Genomic DNA, 18,584 nt, shown 5'->3' with positions numbered 1-18,584 from the left:
CCTGAACGAAAATAATGAGCGGTGTTTATTGCAGATTAAAAAGTCTAGAGTCACTCGATTTTTATACTCTCTTTTTCAGAGTACTTACATTTTAATTATATATTGACATATAAAGAAAGTTTAAACAAATTCGGACAAAAGTGTTTAGATCATTCCTACCTACCCTACCTTTAATCCACAAATCTATGGTAATTGCAATATAGGTATATAAATTGATAAAACTATGCGTGAAAGTGGTTTTGCACAGTTAAGAAATTATATGTATATCATAATAATTTTAAATAATAATCAAATATTTACATGTAGCCTAATGGAAATTACATTTGTTTAGTGAGGATCAAAAATATGTAAAAAAAAAAACAACAACAACAATTTGTCTTATAATGTAAGTGCATTATCTTATGGATCATTAAACTAGAGTAGTTTATTTAACTGTTGCAATTTTGATTTAAACACTTTTTCCTCCTCAAGTTCACAAGGCCAAAAGTGCCTGTAGTTGAAGAACCACCAAAAAAAAACAAAAAAAAAAACAGATGGTTGTGTTCCATATATATATATATATATATATATATATATATATATATATATATATATATATATATATATATATATATATATATATATATATATATATATATATATATATATATATATATGTATATGTATGTATGTATGTATGTATATATTTATATATATGTGTGTGTGTGTGTATGTATGTTTGTATGTATGTATGCATATATATATTTATATATGTGTGTGTGTGTGTGTGTGTGTGTGTGTGTGTGTGTGTGTGTGTGTGTGTGTGTGTGTGTGTGTGTGTGTGTGTGTGTGTGTGTGTGTGTGTATCACATCATCAATCATCTGACATTTGATCACATAAATTATACCACAAACATCAACATAATACTGTATTTTATTTATTTACTTTACTTTGCTAAATGTTATTAAAAATGCTGATTTCATTGTTTAATTTGCCATCCCTGGTCCAGTCCGGTTTGCAGTAGAAAGCCAACCATTCATCACGTACGCCTACAGCAGTTCAGGAACGTCAAAAGTGAAACCGAAAGAGATCGTTTTGCAGGAGACACCATTTCTGGAGTCTTGAAAATCTAACAGTGTCTTCGCATGTCACGGTAAGTTCATTAAAACGTTTCATAATTATAATATCTATATATAATATTATCTATATATACTATATATAACTATAATACTTGTCTCGCTCCTAATAGATCTCAGAAACTATGGATTTCGATCGAACCCTGCAACTCACAGCTGTGCACCGACTGAGACGAGTCGTGTTATTCAAGGCGGAAGTCCAAATCAAAACAATATAGAGGTAAACTTTCACTGTAAAAACAAAAAAAGAGAAGTAAACGGGTTTAGGCGTAAAAGCATTCGTCAGACTTATTATTTACATGAAGGGAAGAACGCAATAAGATCCCGCGTGCTGTATTATAAACTGCAATAGTCATTCTCACGAGAGAAGTGGCATAAAGCTTAAGAACGGATATCCTTTTATAGTTTTCCAGCATGGAAAAATAAAAGTACAATCTCTGCAATTATTACAAATCACCAGAGGTCCCTAGATAATTCTATATAGTCCCGTGCGAATAGGGCAGACAACGATGGCATAGCAGCAGTAAAAGGCCCAAGATTACCTTCGTAATAAAGTAATACATACAACCAATAAAACAATTGATTTTCTTTTTTCATCTAAAGCTCTATTCGCACGGTAGCCTAGCCTACTAGTATTATCTAGGGACCTCTGGTTTGTAATAATTGCAGAGAATGTCTGTGATCTTAATCCTGTGTGAATCGGCCATGTCTGTAATTTGTAAAGTAAACATTCCCCCGCAAATTACCTATAGGCTACCATATTTCGCAGAACACCGATGTCCTGTGATAATAGTGCCTAGTCCCTTGCGAATCGACAGGCTATATCTGTGATTTGGCCAGGATTAGGCGGATCGTAGGCCTATATCATTTTTGAAAGTTTTTTTTTTTTTTTTTCCTGTGATGATTTCTATTTTTATCTTTCACGAAGTATGGATCTGCATAATGCGCACCGTTATGAATTCCCGTGCAGGGCCACACGTATTATAGCCTACTTTCACTTTAGAATAAATATCAATTTGGGAGTAAAATGAGTGAATGGTGTATTAAATAACATCAATAGTCTATTATTCTTAATGAAAAACATAACAGAACAGTATAATGACAAGCTCGTTTAAATAAGCGCTTTTACATTTAGCACTGAAACTGAATCATCCGCGGTGTGTCAGCTTCTCACTCGTGATAAATGAAATATGACTCCTGCCGCCGGTCTGCAGTTCATGGCATCTGCTCGCTAACTGAACGAAATTATGTTTATTTATTACTATAAAATAATCAAAACGATATCGATGCCTGTTTATGATTTCATACAGCTATATCTATAACAAAGTCTTGACATCATATCCGGGAGAAATTCGAAATTCGTAAATTCGAGTAAGATCACAGGTTTTGCTTATCCCTTGCGAATGCGCCACGCAAAACTCAGATGTGGGGGAGTAATTTCTAAATCACAGAGGAACCTAGATAATACTATTCCCATGTGAATAGTGCTTAAGTGTAACTTAAAAATAAACAGATTATAGTGTTTAAGGGAAAGAATACCAATGCAATATGATGAATGTCCAAAAGATGGCATTGACAGTAGCCTACATTGTGCATTAAAGTTGTTTTTTTTTAATCTTTTTATTTTATATATATATATATATATATATATATATATATATATATATATATATATATATAGTTGTTGTTTTTTAATGCTTTATTTGAACATTCAGTTTGCACTATGGTACAACCAAATTAGAACAAAATGATTACGAAAATCATCAGTAAATAAAGAGAAGGAAAGAAAAAGAAAAATAATAGGAAAAAAATAGGCTAAGGCCTACCATATAGTTCAAATAAAGAAAAATAGCACAAAAAGGAGAAAAGAGGTTATTACACAATTAAAGGACAATTACAGGTTGAGTACAGTGAAAAGTTTGTAGGCTGTGCAAACTGTCATTGTTCTAAGAGCTTTTTTGTAGTAAATAATGCTTTATCTTTTGTAACAATACTACAAAGACAGGTTTACAATTGTGGGTAAAAATAGAGTATGTCAGAATAAATATAACAATATAATAATACTAATGCTAAAAGACATTAGAAAGTTCTAAGCCTAATAAATCATTGTACAAAAACAAGAAGACATTATAATTCTGACATTATAATCATATAATTGTAGACCTATAATTCCTTGTTTAATCGGGCTGAGTAATCTATCTATTATTTTATAATGCAGTGTGTCGATTATGCATTATGAAATTTTAGGGGGGAGGGGGCAAATTAATGGAATATCATTTTAATAATAAAAGTAGGCCTACTTTAATAATAATAATAATTTTATACATACATTCTAAATCCTCTTGATATCAATAGCTGATGCATTTGATAGGCTACCTCTCTATAATACACCATGGTCTATCGTCACCACAGGGTTTTATTGCGCATTTTTCACCCGTACAGTGTGAGCAGTCAAGACGCGCTCGACGGTCGGACCGCACAGTGTGAGCACATCAATCGTGAGCTTTGGCTTTACATCGCATGCGATCTACTCGTACAGTAAGAGTAGGTAATCTGAAATTGCATAGAATTCGCACAGTGTATGCCCAGCTTAAGGTAAGCAGATAGTTTTGAACACTGCCTGGTTATATACTTGCTCAAAAAATTATTTTAGTATATTCTTTAACCCAAAAAGGTTAAGGACTGCAGCTTTAGCTAAAAAGAAGAATAAACTATACAGAAAAAAAAGATATCTTAAAAATGTTTTAGTTTGAGAATAGAAAGTTGAAGTTGGTCTGCAGTATCATTTAGAATAAACACAAACCCACAAACTAAAGCACAACTTAGATTCATCACACTCCTCCTCACTTCTGGTCACCAGCTATTACTGAACCTTAATTGTATAAAAATTCAGTGTATGTTCTCTGTTTCCACTTACAGGCCTGAAATAAAGTATCTTATTTAGGAAAAAGAGAAGAAGTCTGTCTATAAAATGGGTGTTTCTGAGGAAAGCGAGGAGGATGCTTCTGTTGACACACAGAGAGCAGGATCTCCAGTATCCAGCTGTGTGTCCATGAAGAGTAACAACTCCATGCATCTGCAGCCTTATCTAAATGATGGACCATTTCAAGGAATTAGCTACATGTCAATGAAAAGTAACCAGTCCATGAGTATCCCCCCTGATCTCAGTGATGGACCATCTCAAGGATTCAGCTTCATGTCTATGAAGAGTAACCAGTCCATGAGTATCCCCCCTTATCTCAATGACGGACCATCTTCAGGATTCAGCTGTGTGTCTATGAAGAGTAACCACTCCATGAGTATCCCCCCTGATCTCAGTGATGGACCATCTCAAGGATTCAGCTGTGTGTCTATGCAGAGTAACTACTCCATGAGTATCCCCCCTGATTTCAGTGATGGACCATTTCAAGGATTCAGCTGCATGTCTATGAAGAGTAACCAGTCCATGAGTATCCCCCCTTATCTCAATGACGGACCATCTTCAGGATTCAGCTGTGTGTCAATAAAGAGTAACCACTCCATGAGTATCCCCCCTGATCTCAGTGAGGGACCATCTTCAGGATTCAGCTGTGTGTCTATGAAGAGTAACCACTCCATGAGTATCCCCCCTGATCTCAGTGATGGACCATCTCAAGGATTCAGCTGTGTGTCTATGAAAAGTAACCACTCCATGAGTATTCCCCCTGATCTCAGTGATGGACCACCTCAAGGATTCAGCTGTGTGTCAATGAAGAGTAACCACTCCATGAGTATCCCCCCTGATCTCAGTGATGGACCATCTCAAGGATTCAGCTGTGTGTCTATGAAAAGTAACCACTCCATGAGTATTCCCCCTGATCTCAATGACGGACCATCTCAAGGATTCAGCTGTGTGTCTATGAAAAGTAACCACTCCATGAGTATCCCCCCTGATTTCAGTGATGGACCATCTCAAGGATTCAGCTGTGTGTCAATGAAAAGTAACCACTCCATGAGTATCCCCCCTGATTTCAGTGATGGACCATCTCAAGGATTCAGCTGTGTGTCAATGAAGAGTAACCACTCCATGAGTATCCCCCCTGATCTCAGTGACGGACCACATCAAGGATTCAGCTGTGTGTCAATGAAGAGTAACCACTCCATGAGTATCCCCCCTGATCTCAGTGACGGACCACATCAAGGATTCAGCTGTGTGTCAATGAAGAGTAACCACTCCATGAGTATCCCCCCTGATCTCAGTGACGGACCATCTTCAGGATTCAGCTGTGTGTCAATGAAGAGTAACTACTCCATGCATAAGCCCCCTTTTCTCAATGATGGTCCTGCTGGGACCTCTGACCCTGTGTGAGTACTATGAAGTTGGAAGTAAAGTTTTTCACTATGATGATTCACTCACTGAAGTTCTTTTCTCTAAATATTAATATGTTAAAAATAGAAGAAGAATAAAAAACAAGAAAAATACTATGTAAAAAATCTTGTCTCTTTCTCGTGAACCCGATCTCGTCAAGTGATTAAAATGTTGAATTTAATTATTAGGGGTGTGACAAGATCTTGTGGCGGTGGATTCGTTGCACAGCAGAAGCACCTGTCTTACATTTTTTAAATGCACATCAACACCATGATTGCAAAATTTAAAATGAAAGTAAACAGGAACATGCATTCAAATACGATTTTAATAAGTTACTGCAGTTTGAAAGCGACTCCTTGAGGCAGGCAAATATTGCCCAATATGACAACTATTTAGTTAACCATCTCTGAGCTCTCTATCTGTATTCTTGAAGAAAATTGGTCTCTATTTGTACTTTGAATATTGAGTACTTTGAATATTGGTTATTGTTTGCACTTAATATCTATGAACAATTTGTGGGAAGAAGTTCAGTTAGTAGGTCAAAAGAAGCTCATGTTTTTGGCAAAACTTTACAGTGCTTGTTGACATTTACTGTATGATAATTCATATTTAGATAGTAGAAATTAAATGACATTCATTACAAGTTGATTAGTTAAAACATTTCAAATGCACCTGCATACAATTTTTCTAGTCATGTATTTCCTCATTGAGGATTTCTTAAAAATACTATGTAAAAAATCTTGTCTCTTTCTCGTGAACCCGATCTCGTGTCTTTTCTCGTCTTGAGAGATTAGTGTCTCGTCACACCCCTACTAATTAAATACATAGTGTTGATTAATTAATTGAATTAATGAATCAAATTTGGCTGAGCAATTACCGCTGAAAGATCAATTAAAGTCATTATGTTAAATGACAAAAGCATCAATTAGACTGCAAAAAATAGCTTTAAAAGAAATTATTTGATTCAACATTAACAGAATTTAATAAATATGTACCAGGGATGTGATTTTTTTTTTTCATATTTTCCGACCTGAAAAGTATGACCCACATGAATTGCGTAATTCCAAGAAAAACATGGTTTGAGGCTTGTGATAATGATGATTGAAAGCGCAAAATAAAAAAAACTAATTTAAGCCTGAGGTATTTATTAACATCCTTCTGTTTACTGGACTCTAGAGTATGACCAATTTGGGCACACATGCGCCTAAATTCGTAAGGGTGTTTTTCCTAGATTGCACTAGTGCACCTAACATCCTCGCATCTGCTGCCTCTCCATGAACAAAACGTTTGTTCTCCTTTGACGGAACTCGCACATATGGTTGGATCATATTGTGGTCTAAACCAATCAGAGACAGAGATGGGGCGAGTCTTTGCCTCTGATTGGCTGTGGTGGGCCTACACTGCTCTGTGCTGTGTGGGTTTGAAATTGCAATCTGAGCATCAGATTATCAATTACAGCAATCGATATCAGCAAAATAAATGAAGTAAAACAGACAACAAACAATGAAAAAAATAGTAACCTATAGTGAACGCAAGTGCAGTTTTATTGAGCATGTAAACAGATACTAAATAAACTAAAACTTGACTAAGAACAGACTTGATTAAGAAACAAACACTCACCAACATTGGGTTACAAATAAAAATAAAAATAAAAATAAATCGACAAGGACCATGGCAAACATCAGGGCTTAAATACACAAGACTAATGATAAGACACACCTGTGAACCATGATCTAACTATGAACCAATGACAGAACATGACAACATAAAACTATGACATGACAGGATCACATGACAAAACAGAAAACATGACTGTGAAATAAACTTGAAAATAAAAGACATGAAGTATGAACACGAACAAACTGTGACAGTTATTTTAAGGTGAGGTAGAATTAAATGAACAGCAAAACTCAGCATTTTATTCACATACCCCTCTGTCACATCACGTACCCTAGTTACCACTGCCATAGATAAACTATTAAAATAACCCAAACATGGACATCTTCGTAATATTTCTCCATTTATTATTGTATGACAGCTGGAGGTCTTGGATCGGACACAATGGGCCTTGTTTAATGGGCCCAGCATATCTTGCTACAGCCTGTGGTTGACATGCAACCCTGCCCACATCCAAGTGTGAAGTCAAAAGCCAGGCCAATGCCGACCTGCAGCCAATTCTTAAGATTTTATTGGTAATGACAATCACAGTACTGATTGCCTACACCAAACACTGATTCCTAAAACTACCCATCTCTCCTGGAGCTTGCGTACTGCAGCTAGAAGCTACTGTTTTTTCAGTTGTTGTACAAGTACAATAGTTGGTCTGTGTTGTATTTGTCCCACCCCTCCTCAGCTGTGATTGGATGGCTTGGTTAAAAGTGACAATGATGATAACTTTGTTTTACCCACATTTGAAAGCTCTCCACTCTTAGCAACACAAAAAATATAGGACAAAAGAAATGGTAAGATATTATTATGGTACATAGAGCATCAAAATGTGCTGTCACCAGTGTGCCTAAAATAACACAATTATTAACTTAATTTGGGCATAAATCTCTGCATGGTGAATCTGTGATACACTATAAACCGGTATTGGTGTTCATATTGGAGAAGACCGATAGTCTGCAAAGAAGCAATCTGAAATATTTCTTTCTTTTTTCAGTATTGTCAGCAGGAAGAGAAAGAGAGCAGCATCTCCTCTACAGCCCCCTAATCTCAGACATGAAGCAGTGCCCTTTGACCCTTTGTGAGTACTCATGTAGAGTAAGACATTCAACACAACAACACAGATTGTAAATAGAAACAACAAGAGGCAAATTGTTAAATATTTTATTTCGGCAATAAGGATTTTTCATAAACTTGACAGTAATCAGGAAATCAGTTAGACACTATATTATAGTCTATAAATTAAACACTTCTTTTAAAAGTGGTTGTGATATGTTTTCAAACAGGATCATTTAAAGGTGCCCTAAAATGAAAAATTTTATTAACCTTGCCATAGTGAAATAATAAGAGTTCAGTACATGGACATCACATACTGTGAGTCTCAAACACCATTGCCTCCTACTTCTTATGTAAATCTCATGCATGAAAAACAAGTGATTCTCAACATAACGCAATCGCTGGGATCATTAATATGTACGCCTCCAATATTTGCATATGTCCAAACATGTTCATTGTCAGGCAGAACTGCAGCCGAATCATCAGGACTGCAGGTAAACAAGCTCACACGAGGATAGCGAAAACGGCAGCTCTCATGGACACAAATGTCATGTTCCAGGATGTGCAGGGGACGTGAGGACTTTTCATACCCTTTCCACTGACAAAAAATGTAAACGGTTATGCAACAATTTAATTCAAAATCATTTGTTTGTTCGGCCCATTTCAAGCAAGCTTCGCTCAGCGTCTTAAACTGGAGATAGGGGCAATTACAACTATATTCCTGCAAGCAGTAAGTAGTGATTTATCCACTTATTGACTGTTTAAACAATTTCTGATTAAATTGAAAGTTTCGTTGAGAGACAGCATTGTCTAGATAACACAAGATGTTAGTACAGTAACAATTGGAAACTCCAAGTACCATGTATAACCAAAACACGGGATAGTATACTGGTTTTGGTTTTTTTGGGGGGGGGAAGAAGAGCGTTCGTTCAGTAGTTTAAATCCCCCAATCAGAGCTTTTCCGTGAAAAGAACACATATACTATCCGGCACATGTTTTACCTAAACATGTGCAATCTGGCAACCATATACAAGCGAGCTCTCTCACGCGCGTGGATGATCTGAAAACACCAATAAATAAGTAGGCTGCATTTTAGCAATCTCCATTTGAGATGTTCTGCTTAAAGTGTCATTGAGATAAAGTGTCATCTGTGTACTGTCAGGACGGCCAGGACTCACTAGCCGCTTCACTGAACAACTGAACTGCTGTGTGCTGTGAGCTGCTGAAATAAGCCAATCAGAGCAGAGGTCAACATTAATACTTATGACTCTTCCAAATAAGGCAAAAACAGAGCATTACATCCTAGGGATAATTTCTAGGTGTAATAAAGTTCGTGGATGGAAGGAAGGAGGCGGGAACCAGCGACCGTTTAACAACTTTTAATTCAAAATAAATAAACAAAACAAAAGTAAAACCATGGGCAGCCCCTCACAGACGACTGCCCACAAACACACATAATACAACGTGGGCAGCCCCACATGGACGACTGCCCACACATACATAATAAAACGTTAAACAAAACTCAACATAAAATCCAGGCCTGGTCCTCTCTCATCTTCCGCTGCCTTTGCCTCTCCTTTTATGCTCCCGTCACTTGGCCGCGAGACTAGACCGGTGTGTCACGCAGCTGGTACTCATTACCACTCATCACCGGCCCGCTCTCGCGGTCCCTCGCCCCGCTGCTTGCCACACCACACTAGGGTTGTAAATGGACCTGTAAAACTGTATCTGGACAATTTTTGCCCTTAAATAAGCCACAAACCCTCTATGTAGATATCAGAGAACAATTTAACATATTGTTTCAACTCATTCTAGGGCAACTTTATTATTATAAACATTTAAATATTTTCTCTGTTTTGATAGCTCTTTTATGTTTTTGTCTCTCTATTCATCGAAATGTATTTTCAGTGGCGGGGGAGCTGATCAGCTCAGATATGTGTCCTGTCAGACTAGGATATCCACCTCCTGTCAGAAACACATCAGTCCTCGTGACAAAGAAGCAGCCCTGCAGTTCGACTCTCACCAACCAGTGCATGATGATCTTCAGAGAGTCAAAGACCAGCACAAAACCAGCATGAAGAACAGATATGAGAGCGTATTTGAGGGAATCAAACTACAAGAGAATCAGACGCTCCTGAACAGGATTTACACACAACTGTACATCATAGAGGGAGAGAGTGAAGGGGTGAATGAAGAACATGAAGTGCTGCAGATGGAGAAAAGTTACAAGACACTCCATGACACTCCAATCAACTGCAATGACATCTTTGATCATTCACCTGAAACAGGATATGAGGAGAAGAAAGACAAAATCAAGACTGTTCTTACTAAAGGCATCGCTGGAATTGGAAAAACCATCTCTGTGCAGAAGTTCATTCTGGACTGGGCCGAGGGAAAAGCTAATCAGGATGTAGATTTCATGTTTGTTCTTCCATTTAGAGAGCTGAACTTGATTAAAGATCATCAATACAGCCTTCACAGACTTCTGCTGGACTTTCATCCTGAACTTCTAGATCTGGGCTCAAAGATGTATAATGAATGTACAGTTGTGTTGATCTTTGATGGTCTGGATGAAAGCAGAATTACACTGATGTTTTCAGACAGTGAGAAAGTTTCTGATGTGACTGAGACTTCATCAGTGGGTGTGTTGATGTCAAACCTCATGAACGGAGATCTGCTTCCCTCTGCTCTCATCTGGATCACCACCAGACCAGCAGCAGCCAATCAGATCCCCTCCAAATACATCAATCGTGTGACAGAAATTCAGGGATTCAATGACCCTCAGAAGGAGGAATATTTCAGGAAGAAAATCAGTGATGAGCATCAAGCCAGCAGAATCATCTCGCACATTAGAAAAGCAAGAAGCCTTCACATCATGTGCCACATACCCGTCTTCTGCTGGATCTCAGCCACTGTGCTTCAAAACATCCTGAAAAAAGATCTCAGTGCAGAAATTCCTCAAACTCTGACTGAAATGTACATATACTTCCTCCTCATTCAAACTCTTATAAGGAACCAGAAGTATGAAGAGGTCTGTCCAGAGAAACTCCTGCAGTCCAACAGAGATGTGATTGTGAAACTTGCTGAACTGGCTTTCACTCAGCTGATGAAGGGCAATGTGATGTTCTATGAGGAGGACCTGAGAGAGAGCGGCATAGATGTCCCTGACGTCTCAGTGTATTCTGGTATTTGCACTGAGATCTTTAAGGAGGAATCTGTGATTTATCACAGAAAGGTTTACAGCTTTGTACATCTGAGCTTTCAGGAGTTTTTTGCAGCACTGTATGTGTTTTTCTGCTATTTACACAAGAATAATGAAGTTCTGGAAATTTTCCTCACAGGAAAGTCCAGAACTCAGCATGAGAATATTCCTCTGGATGTGTTTCTGAAGGAAGCAATGAACAAAGCCTTGATGAGTAAAAATGGACACCTGGATCTTTTCCTTCGATTTCTTCATGGCATCTCACTGGAGTCCAATCAGAGACTCTTACAGGATCTGCTGATACACACAGAGAATAACCCAGAGAGCATCAAGAAAATAATCCAAAACCTAAAACGAGGTCAACAAAACAATGTCAGTCCTGAAAGATGGATGAATCTGTCACACTGCTTGATTGAGATGAAGGATACTTCTGTTGTTAAAGAAATGCAGGCATATTTGAACTCTAAAGGAAAAAGAAAAATGCTTTCCCTTGCACAATGCTCAACGTTGGCAAACATGATCTTGACGTCAGAGGAGGTGATGGATGAGTTAGACCTTCAAAAGTACAACATCAAATCAAAAGAGGGGAGATTGAGACTGTTACCTGCTGTGCGGAACTGCAGAAGAGCTATGTGAGTGTGAAAAATATGAACATAATTATATTTGACAGATGTTGGCATAGAGGTTTCATGAGTTTTATTGGGGTTTGTGTTCACAAAAATGTGTGTGTGTGTGTGTGTGTGTGTGTGTGTGTGTGTGTGTGTGTGTGTGTGTGTGTGTGTGTGTGTGTGTGTGTGTGTGTGTGTGTGTGTGTGTGTGTGTGTGTGTGTTCATGAACATAATTTTGTACTTTGTGAACATAACCAAGTTATCAGTAGTCCAAATAACTAGTCCACTAGTCCAAATGTAAGGCAGTTGTCATTAAGTTGGATAATGATTCCTTCAGAATCAGGGTCTCCGAATAGAAGACCCAACACTTCTTTGTGGGTAAGCTTTATTGATGCCATTAGAAAATAATAATAGCAATAATAATCTAATGCAAATACTCGCTGACATTGACAATGCTCTGATAAAACGGCTCACTCTCGCACACAAGCTCCGCAATGATTCAATGCACTCTTGCTCAAAGATTTTGTATAGAAGCATGATGTTTTTTTGAGTTGGGGATGAAGTATGACATGTCTGACATCTAGTGGAGGGAAGGTCACACTAAATTTGACACCCTATTTGACAAAATCTGCCATTTGTCGAGTAAACTCGACCATGGCGCCTAGAGGGCTAAACCATTTCATATAAGGGAACAACCTTTGCATAAGGGGAAATCGGCACAGCAGCATGTGTTTTAACCAGAGTCCTTGCTGTTTTCAGATTGGTGTGCTGTAATCTCACTGATCAGCACTGTGAAATTGTGGCTTCAGCTCTACAATCATCAAATTCCCCCCTGAGAGAACTGGACCTGAGTAACAATCACATGCAGGATTCAGGAGTTAAGCTGCTCTCTGCTGGACTAAAGAGTCCAAACTGTCAACTCAACATACTGAGGTTTGTGTTTCACACTGATTCTTTTTAATAATAATAAAATTTATGTTTTATTTATATAGCACTTTTACCAAGCTCAAGATTGGCTCAATATGCTACATTAATATAGAACATAGATATACAAATATACAGTGAAAAAAACAAAACAAGGAGGAGGGTTGTAAATAGAGTAAGAAAATGTATGTTTTTAGTTAAGATTTGAATGAGGATGTAGTAGTAGTTTCACACAGAGAAATAGAGAGAATTCCAGAGTTTTGTGATTGTTACGACCCTTCCTTGTCTTTTAGAGTTCTAGGGAGGGGAATATTAGGCAACTGAACAGTGCCCAAAACAAATAAAATAAAAAAACAGTATCTTTAGCCACGTTTCCACCGCAGAAACTTTACCCAGGAACCAGGAACTTTGGTGTGGTACTCGGTGTGTTTAGACCGCAGGAACCAGGGTCTAAATGAAGTTCGTGGTAAATATTTCCCCCTCCAAACGGCCCTGGTCGCGAGGTAGTACTTTTTCAAAGTTCAGGAACTTTCGAGGGCGGGACTTGGGCACTGAACATGCTGATTGGTTTAGCTCACGCAGCATTTTATTTCAACCGGCATTTTTAAAAGTCTTTTGTGAGGTTGGTTCTGCGTTCAGTAAATATCAGTCTTGCTCTCTGTCTGATGGCGCACGTTCATCTCAGCCATCTCACGTTCAATGTCCGTAATAGCTGATAATAATATACCTTGTCATTTTAAATCTAGCTTTACAAGCTTTCTGAATATGCTGCTCTTTTCTGTCGTTGTTAATTACCTCTTTAGTAAACCTATACATAACCAGCAAAAGCAGCACAGCTTGAATCTCTTCCATACTCGTTATTAATTTTTTTACAGTCTATTTTTCACCATGTAAACAACCTGACCGATTACTTTTAAGTGTGCGTTTCATGACATGACAGCGCGCGGCGCGCTCATGTTGACAAGACAGGAAAGCTCATTTTTCTGATGGGTAAACTTTATTTCGTAAGTTATGAAGATAATGTTGGAATAATGACACAGCGTATATTGCCCCAGGCAGTTTTTACTTTAACTGAGAGAAGATTTTGTTTTTTTCTGAGATGATTATTACAATTTACAACAGATAAATAGCTTATATAATACTGTATTAGTACTGGTGGCAGTTAAGAGTTGCTATGGCTACAGTTAACACAGTCCAGCTGGTGGAGAAAACAGCGTTGACATTTTTGATGTGGCAGACAAACTGCATGTGACAAAATGATTGCGATTGAGAGTCATCACATGTAAACACCAGATCGGTTTAGATAATGTACAGTAAACAGATCACTAAATCTTTCAATCGGTACAAAAAATGTCATCATTTTTTGTTCATTTTTGCGGTCACGCAAAAATGATTCGTGTCCGTCACTGACTTAGAAGAGCAGTCGCACGCAGTCCTACATCACCGGGCTAATTTGCCTAATCTTCATGGAACTTTAGATCGCAGTGGAAACGCAGACAGTTGCAGGTCTGGGGGAGGGTTCCTGTAAAAATGTTCCTGGTACAAATTGTTCCGGGTAATTTTGGTCGAAACAGGGCTTTTATTACCTGTTTCAACTAAACCTACCTAATAGAAGAGAAAAACGTAGAAAGAAAAATTATTCAAAATCCTGTCAAAAAATAACAATGAGTGGCACATGCCCCTAAACATAGTGTGTCTAAACACATACAACAAAACTAAGTGTGCAACATGTATATTACGTGACAGTACTTACCTATCCTTTTTCCAAGTGTGATACAAGTTTACAGCAAAGTAAAAGTAAACAAAAACAGTTTAATCTATCTAATTTTTTATACTAAATAACAGGGGTCAGAGAAAAGATTGTCTCTCTAACGATTCTGGATCGATTCTGAGCTAAAACTGGCCATTGAAATGCTTGTGACGAGGCTCAGACATACAGTGACAATAACAAGACTGAGTTAATAATAATAATAATAATAATAATAATAATAATAATAATAATAATAATAATAATAATAATTTATTACATTAAAAACAAACTTTTTAGGCTACAATAAAACAACAGTCATAAAACACCTATTTTTCTCATTTAAAAAAACTAAAACATTTTAGGCGTCAATATAATGAAATATGTCATAAAACACTAATCTCTGCCTTGTTTTCTCTTATTTTAAAAAAAAAGTAAAAAAATTTAGGCCACAATAAAGTGTTTTTTTTTTTATGTACCTTGTTCTATGAATAAATGTAACATCTGGCCCCTTAATGGTCCCTGTTACAGAAAAATCCTAGAACTGCCATTACTAGAAATTTAATCAAATCATCATCATATTTCCACAGTCTAATCTAAAGGCCTTGGTGATGTTAAATTGTGAAGATCTTGAGTTTTCCCTGAATGGCATGTCTGTGGTGGCCTCAAAAACTTCAATGTTTTACCATGAAACAAGAAGTTGTTGTAACTCGGGCATACAATGTCCGATCTGCCTCAAACTTCATGTTTTATTATAGTCCTGGCCTGAACACATCCACATGCCAGTATTCAGTTACAGTCATAGGGCCACCTATGGGCATCAGGAAATGGCATGCTTTACACTATAATTCAGAAACACATTAAAATATGCCAAGAAGGACCAAACATGCTAGAAGCGCATTAAATCATGCAAGACTTGGCTAAGTGCTAATGTATGCGATTTACACCACGAAACAGAAAGTTGTTGTAAATTCAGGTATGCAATCTGCCCCAAACTTCACATGTTTTATAATAGTCCTGACTTGAAGACATCTACATGCCAATATTCAGTTATAGTAAAAGTGCCAACTGCTGGCAGCAGAATGTGTGGCACATTGAAGTGACTTTGCCATTGTTTTTGTATATTTACCCGCTTAAATGCATGTCGCCCACGATTCGCTGTTTCCCTGAGGCCACTGGGTGGCGGTGGTCGCAGGTACGAGGGCCATTTCATCGCTGCTTGCAGCTTTAATTACATATGTTATTTAATTTTTAAAAAGTTTTACTAATAAAATAAACATTAAAGAAGAAAAAAAAACATGAATTATTTTGGAAAAGGATCATGATTCCAAGAATCATAATCGGATCGAATCTTGAGGTGCCTAAAGATTTCCACCAGTACCGATTTATTGTTTGTCTTTGTTAAATAATACATATGAAGAGTAGGGGTGTGAACCTTCACTGGTCTCATGGTTCGGTTCAATTACGATTATCATGTCACCAATTCGGTTCATTTCGATATCACGATGCATCCCTGTGCATTGACAGTTCACTACACTCATGTATACAATTTTGTCAGTTATATGAACTGAACTTTTCATTTTACCTGCTCCAAGAAAACACACTTCTTGAATGTATCAAACAACTCAAGCCTGGGCACAGAAGACAACAGAAGCATCAACAAATACACAAAATACTAAAAGCCACTTCAGGAGGTGGTCTGGGTCACATTGCAGTCAGTGCTAAAGTCTAAATATATCAGGTTGTTGAAACCACTTATTTCTATTTTACTCATCCCAACAATGCTAAAACAAAAATGCCATCGGTGTATGAATGGGTGAATGTGAGGCAATATGTAAAGCGCTTTGCTTGGCCATAGGGTCTGTTGAAAGCGCTATATAAATGCAGTCCATTTACCATTTACAATTTAGAGTGTGCTATAGGCTATGTCATGTTCTAGCCAGATATGACGGCGCTACCGCAGCACCCATCGCTGCAGACGAGTATCTCTTCATTAAGCCAATGCTGAATGCATTGATGCAAAAAACTGAATGATCTCACCAGTGCTGTTGGTGCCTTCGCTCATATTGCCGTCTTTAATTATGAAATCAGCTGTTGAGCAATAAAATGCAGCTCGTATATTTTGTTTTGACATGACGTAAACTCTGTTAAATCTGCATATAGTGCGGGAATTAAAGATCGGATTTATATATGTTTTTCAAATATACTTTTACGTGACCAAGTGCAAATTAAATATTTTTGTTAAATAAGATAGCTTTAATTTATTCATAGCGCACACGTGTTCTCCAGGTCATGCTTACCGGTTTGTTAAAAAAAATGAAATGATGTGCTCAGATGTGGACTTATAAAGTAGTTGGTACATTTTTAATCACTTGCACTCGCGTCTCGCCTCCCTCTGCCATTGTATGCTACCGTGACAAAGCACGCACGTGACAAATAATGTGAGGTCAGTAACATTATAATCAGTTTATAATAGCTCTATTACTGAACCAATACTGAATCGTCCTCATCTGCATCGCGATGCATCAAAGAAACCATTAATCTCAACACACCCCTAAAAATAGTTTAAAAAATAATCACATGTTAAATCGCAGTCTCAATATTGGTAAAAAGAAAATCGCAATTTACTTATTTTGCAAAATTGTTCAGCCTCAGTGCAAAGACAATAGCAGCTCCATGTGCATGTTTAGTGCCATTTTAATGTTCGTTTGATGCACACAGGCAAACTGTTTTTATTATTTTATTTCCTCCAGACCCAAAGCTAAAATCCTATCAAAATCCTATAAAATCCTAATCTGCATGTCTGATATGCTTCACAGAAGTCTTTTGGATTGTAGGGAATGTTTGTCTTTTTTGTGCTATTTTATCTTATTCATGCTGAATATTCGTGTTTGGTGTGGAAGAGCTTTAATGTTCAAACACAGATTGTCAATCTACTCCTTTTGTTTGTGACAGTCATTAACTGCTAAGTGATTTTTGATCATTGCTGAGTTTTGCACACTAACATGAACACTGTTGTTGAAGATTAAATGGCTGTTTGATGACCAAGGAAGGTTGTGCTGCTCTGGCATCAGCTCTGAGCTCAAACCTTTCACACCTGAGAGAGCTGGACCTGAGTAACAATGACCTGCACGATTCAGGACTGAAGCTACTCTGCAATGGACTGAAGAGCCCAAACTGTCAACTTATCATACTTAGGTTTGTGTTTCACATTGATTATTTTTATAATAGTGTGACTATATATATATATATATATATATATATATATATATATATATATATATATATATATATATATATATATATATATATATATAGACAAGGTTATTTTTGTAGGGAACAGCTTCTTCATGCAAAATAAAAAATAGAAAATTTAGAAATTTAGAGCCTAAAAATCTTTTTGTCTTATTTTAGTTTAATACTTATTATTTTGTCAAGTTAGGCTATAAAGTCTATCATGATCTAACATGTCTAACATGATCATTTTTAAGCTTTCCATAAAAGGTCGAACCTTGGCTGTTTACTGTCATTTTTGACCAGAAACAGTGAGACTTTTTTTAAATGAAAAAAATATAACCAATTTCCTTGAAGTAGTAACAAAAAATATGCAGTTTCACTTATTTATTTCTTATGTATATGTATTTTCTCTGTTTGACCATTATTTGTATAAGAAAGTGCACAAACTTTAAAAATAGAGCACTATTTGATGCCACCTGATAAAAAAATAACATGACTTAATGTCAAAATCATGTTTTATATATATATATATATATATATATATATATATATATATATATATATATATATATATATATATAATGGTCAATACAGTAAATGGTTGAAGTTTTATGAATCCCTATACATTTGGATATTTATTTAGACATTATTTTACCCATAAGGTAATTTATTTGTCCTATTGTCTGTACTTATATCACATC

At 36.8% G+C, this 18,584-nt stretch overlaps 1 protein-coding gene across 1 annotated transcript in view; it reads left to right on the top strand.

Moving 5' to 3' along the window:
* Nucleotides 1-1,007: 1,007 nt before the first annotated feature.
* Nucleotides 1,008-18,584, top strand: part of LOC137092756 (NACHT, LRR and PYD domains-containing protein 3-like) — a 29,778-nt gene continuing 12,201 nt past the window's right edge. Inside the window, exons 1-7 of the mRNA XM_067457190.1 lie at nt 1,008-1,133; nt 1,230-1,336; nt 4,036-5,439; nt 8,106-8,189; nt 10,073-11,998; nt 12,735-12,908; nt 17,671-17,844. Coding sequence (XP_067313291.1) covers nt 4,088-5,439; nt 8,106-8,189; nt 10,073-11,998; nt 12,735-12,908; nt 17,671-17,844 — 3,710 coding nt within the window. The 5' untranslated portion in view covers nt 1,008-1,133; nt 1,230-1,336; nt 4,036-4,087. The remainder of the gene's footprint in view (nt 1,134-1,229; nt 1,337-4,035; nt 5,440-8,105; nt 8,190-10,072; nt 11,999-12,734; nt 12,909-17,670; nt 17,845-18,584) is intronic.

This window comes from Pseudorasbora parva, chromosome 2 (genome assembly GCF_024679245.1).
Source record: "Pseudorasbora parva isolate DD20220531a chromosome 2, ASM2467924v1, whole genome shotgun sequence".
Lineage (NCBI taxonomy): Eukaryota > Metazoa > Chordata > Actinopteri > Cypriniformes > Gobionidae > Pseudorasbora > Pseudorasbora parva.
Note: the sequence above shows the minus strand (reverse complement) of the source record. Positions and strands in the feature narration are given on the sequence as shown.